Raw genomic sequence first — 5,000 nt, 5'->3', positions numbered from 1 at the left:
TGAGCACACATTTACACCCCACATGCACTTCGGGTGTCGTGCCTCCCCCCCGGATCCTCACCTGCTGTTCTCACTCCTCCTGCAAGCTGCGTCCTCGAGCATTCCGCAGCGCCGCCTCGCATAAGGTTCCTCCGAAGTCTCAAGCGTCAGCCATTTTCGTTTCCATCTTCGAGAGCACCTTTTGATCTACCCCCTTTCCCCTAACTAGTTTTCATGTTACGACGCTTATTTCCACACTCACACATCCCTTGCACGACACTCGAGGGGGTTTTGGTCCCAACTCTGAGCCCTGTCCATGGCTAAGGGAGCGAACGGGGCGAAGTCATGCGAGGCCCCGAGACGACCCGCGGTTTGCACCTTCCACATCAGACTGCGCCTTCGGGTTCCAACAACGCCGAGTCCTCGCCCAAAAGGCGTGCAGCCTCCCTTTAAAGTTCACAAATAAAAGCGGGGAAATTACAGGACGAACTTTTTCTTGCATCGAAATTTTCAAGAAAATTTCAAAGATATTCTGAATTACAATAAAGAAATAATTTTAGAATTAGGGAAGCGTTGAAGCGTTAAGAGCTATTCTCTGAGAGTTCACGTCCAATGGCGGCAGAACGAGCCAATGAGAAAGCGAGATTTCGTGATCCCAAAATTGCTCACTTTTACCTGAAGGTCAATATGACAGTATCTATGCGATTACTTGTTCTTAAAGAATGGTAGATTCTTTAGTTTTCAGTGTATTTGCGATAGCAGCCCCTGAGATACGACCGATGAACAATGTCAGCGGATACGTAGAAAAGAGCGTAAACAGGTCGCGCATTTTGAAGTTGCCAGCTAGTCACGGAAGCGAATCCAAAAGTTCACAATATACCCAGACATATCCGTATTTCCGTTTTCACTAAGCAGAAGGATGTCCTACTTCAGTACTTTGAAACTGTAGGGAGCTGACATTGATAAATATTTGGGATATCAACAAGAGGGATCAATTCACACCCATTCCGCCTTTTGGCAACATCGGCGGAGCACGTGCAGCAACTACGTTCGTGACGTCATAAGACAACTGTGTCGTCACGGGAATTAAACCACGTATTCACTATCTCCCATTTCTTGGACTGCTAGAATTAATTGTGGGAGACCTCAACAATCAGTATGTATTATGGAAGTTCAACTAAAAACACTGCATGTCAAAAATCACTGTGTACGATAAAGGAATCAAAGGATGTCGAATTTGCTCCATTTCTCGTGAGCGTCCAGCATTGCAATAATAGACGAGTGGATCTAATTCATAAATCTATATCCAGTTCATTTCCCTTTGCTTCTAGTATCGACCCTAATTTCCATCAAAACTTTAAGGCACCGCAGATAATTGGGAAAATGTACCTGATGCAATTTCTGATTTCATCACTAAGCGCTCACAGTAACGTTCATTCATAGTCATTCAGGAAATGTCTCGTGTAAACGTTGACAAAATGACCTTTATGAATACATTTATTATAGACGACATATCTTTATATACATTATACGTTAACTGTTTATATCGTCCTCACTAGTTATACATATATTGCTAACGATGTGATACCGTTTCTGTTGTTATTAATAATTATTGTTTGATTTTAATATTCAAGTTTTTCTTTTGTTGCCACCGTTTTCGTTTTCATTTTCATGACAATTCATAATAACCTGAATTCAACATTATCTTTGACTCTTTTTAGCTACAGTAATAATCATAATGGTAACAATGATAACAAAACACTAACACGAACACCATGAAAAATACTGGGAATAATAACAACAATTATACTGAATGTTAACTTTGATAACAATGGATATAGCAATCAAAATATAACAATCGACATCGGTTATTTTTCATTATTACTAATAATTTCTCTCATTGCATATATTAAGACTGTCGTTATCAAAATTTCATCAGTTATTTTTAACATTACCTTTATCATCCTCTATTATCATCATTACGAATGTTGTTGATATTGCTAATTATAATTATCATTATCGTTTTAATAACTGCAGTTACCACCATTGTTATGATATAATCTTATCATTATCAATATTGATACTGAGAAATTATATATGTTGCAATTAGTATTGTAATAATAGTATTATGGATGTAATTCTCAGTATTATTACTATGGTTGTTATATCTTTACTATTACTACCATCCTTGTTATCGATAGCATGATGGTTAGAAACATTTTTAGCGTTTTTGTTATTAGTACTACTATTAGTATCATCATCAACACTATCATCATTATCTTTGTTATTATTGTTGTTATCATCATTATTATCACTATTATTAGTATTAGTATTATCATTGTTATTATTATTATTATTATTATTAATATTATTATTATTATTATTATTATTATTATTATTATTATTATTATTATTGTTATTAGCAGTGGTATTATTACTATCATCATTACTAACATTACAATTATTGTCAGAATTAGTCTATGAGCTTATTATTTTTGTCGATGTTTTAAGTATTAATTCTTTATTTCTATAAAGATTTTTGGCTTCTTCCTAAACTGGTGTAATTTCTGTCTTTATGTGCTGCTGCGGCCACTTTTTCGTTATTGCCATTGTGTGGTCGTCAATGTAACTATCATTATGTTAGAATTGTTGTTGTTGTTATTATTATTATCATTATTATTATTATCATTATTATTATTATTATCATTATTATTATTATCATTATTATTATTAGTGTTGTTGTTGTTGTTGTTTTTACTAACAATGTTGCCAAAGATAGAATATTCGGAAAAGTTCCGTTGCCGTTTGATACCCGCACTCATAGTAGCTGTTGTATTTGTTACCTTTATCAGCAATGGGTACCGGTATCGCTATAATTGACTTCACTTACATTTTATTATTTTGTTGCTTCTGTTCCATTATTAGACATATTGTTATTACCACAATCATCACTGCGATTGGTGTACGTACAACAATATCCAGGCTTTTGTAGTTTCCACTGATTTTGGCTGCATGGCAAGTTATATGGGAGACTCCGCCAGTCTGGAATGATTTTGTCAGAATCATAATTGGAAGAAATGTTTCAGAAGTAAGTAACATAATAACAGAAAGCATGCGCAAGGGAGGGAAATCACTAAACCTTTTTGAAACACTAGTGCATCTAATGGCTATAGCAGCGACTGTAAAATCGTAACTTGACGCACCATTTAGCTTCGCATGGCTTTAGTTAAACATTTTGTTGTATATCATGAGGGTTGACCAGTGTTTCAAAATTTACCATGTTTGGACCAAGAATAAGGCAAAAGAATTTGTGTGTAGAAGGAAACGTTATATCTTGAGAGGAGCCGATCTTATGAAAATGCAAGGATTTTTGTTTTAGAAATACATTTTGACTGCACCACAAAGACATGGTTCAATTACAGATGAAAGGTATTTTAATTGACACTAACAACTATTTTCATAACTTTCCCTTAGCTACTATAATATATATTTCGGTATAAGTATTGTTTGGAAAATTATATCGACTCTCCTTCCCCAAAATAGTATTACAAAATCAGTAAAATAACGCTCGTCAACTCACTTCACTTAAACAGAGAAAAACGTAGGATTACTCTGAGAGAAAAAAAAAAGTTTATAACATTAATTACTCACTGGTATATCATAGAGGACATAGAAGTCTCAGACAAGTTCTTCGCCTTTGATCTCACTCTCCTGTTGGATGTTTACCCAGCAGGACTGTCGTAAACTGTCGATCAATTGCGTCGTGAGCAGCCTCTTCATCCGAAAACGTCTATCTGTTTTCGGAATGGTGTTATAGGGTGACACATTTTCGGTTGTCCACTACGGTCTGGTTATTTAGATTACATTACACAGAAAGTATTTTGTTTATTTACGCTAGAAATTTCATTTGTACTATTTGTAAGATATCTGAAAAGGGAATAGTGTCACTCATTTGTGGATTTTTTAAAGATCGTTGATTACCTAAATTTATAGTGCGCAAACACTTTGGAGACTATAGTTAGATCGTGTCCATTGTTAGCCATTGGCTCTAAACTGTTGTGTTGCATTGTTCACATTTGGTTAGTATTATTTGTTTTTCGTGATTTTTTATCCTTTTTTTATATTATATTCATCCTCACTTGAAGCGACATAATGATCGATAACATTCTTCATGTGTTTAGAAATACAGACAAGACTAGTTCGAAGACACATTATATGCATAATCATTGTATGTATGCACTAATGCTTTCAGCACATAGCCATAGCTTGACACTGTTTGCAAGTTGGCTTTGACTGTCTACATCAACATTACCTCTGATATTAAATATTAACATTTTCCGTACCCATTCATCGGTGATTGACCTGACCGTACGCCGGTAGTCGCCATTAATGTATAAAACCAAGTTATATTCATTCAAACTCTTATCCATCCTTCTTGCGAATAAGCCCTTGAACAAATCGAACATCCACGTAATTCTCTAGTCGTGATGTTGCCTGCCCATTTTGTTTACAGCCGAGGAGACACCTGTTGCTTTTATGTAACCTTAGAAGGCTGAAATCGCTGGTAACAACAAAACAGCCTTTAGTCTCCTATTCCCGTGCAGATGCTAACAAGACACGAAGTGACTGCATCACGCATCATGGGGTCAATAAAGCATCTAGGTCTCTTGACAAGGTAGTCGTCGCTGCCTTCAACCCATGTATTGACATCCCGTAGGTACAAAGCGTAGATGAGGGGTTGGCCGCTGCCTATCCCTTTATGTAACCGCCTTTGTCTTTCTGAAAGGTGGAGAAGGCTCAGATAATACACAGAAGTCTTACACTAACGTTATCCATAGATTTTGTAATTCTTTATTCACGTTAGAATAACAGATTTCAGCCAGTACGAAAAATGGATAATTAGATGTTACTGGGAGCAGAAAAGATGAAATAAAGGTTGAAGGGAAAGGAGAGAGAGAGAGAGAGAGAGAGAGAGAGAGAGAGAGAGAGAGAGAGAGAGAGAGAGAGAGAGAGAGAGAGAG

At 36.2% G+C, this 5,000-nt stretch overlaps 1 protein-coding gene across 12 annotated transcripts in view; it reads right to left on the bottom strand.

Annotated features, from left to right (window-relative positions):
- The window catches only part of LOC119582702 (homeodomain-interacting protein kinase 2-like), a 75,971-nt gene extending 75,597 nt beyond the window's left edge, over positions 1-374 (bottom strand). For 7 of the 12 annotated variants that reach the window (XM_037931124.1, XM_037931123.1, XM_037931127.1 and 4 more), the window contains exon 1: positions 62-374. Coding sequence is in view for 5 of the 12 variants with exons in the window: in XM_037931123.1 (XP_037787051.1) it covers positions 62-102 (41 nt within the window). In the remaining 7 variants the exon portion in view is untranslated. The remainder of the gene's footprint in view (positions 1-61) is intronic. The other 5 variants (XM_037931119.1, XM_037931122.1, XM_037931121.1 and 2 more) reach the window with 2 other exon arrangements.
- Between the last annotated feature and the right edge of the window lie 4,626 nt (positions 375-5,000).

This window comes from Penaeus monodon, chromosome 16, assembly GCF_015228065.2.
Source record: "Penaeus monodon isolate SGIC_2016 chromosome 16, NSTDA_Pmon_1, whole genome shotgun sequence".
NCBI lineage: Eukaryota > Metazoa > Arthropoda > Malacostraca > Decapoda > Penaeidae > Penaeus > Penaeus monodon.
This window is presented reverse-complemented; position numbering and strand designations above follow the sequence as displayed.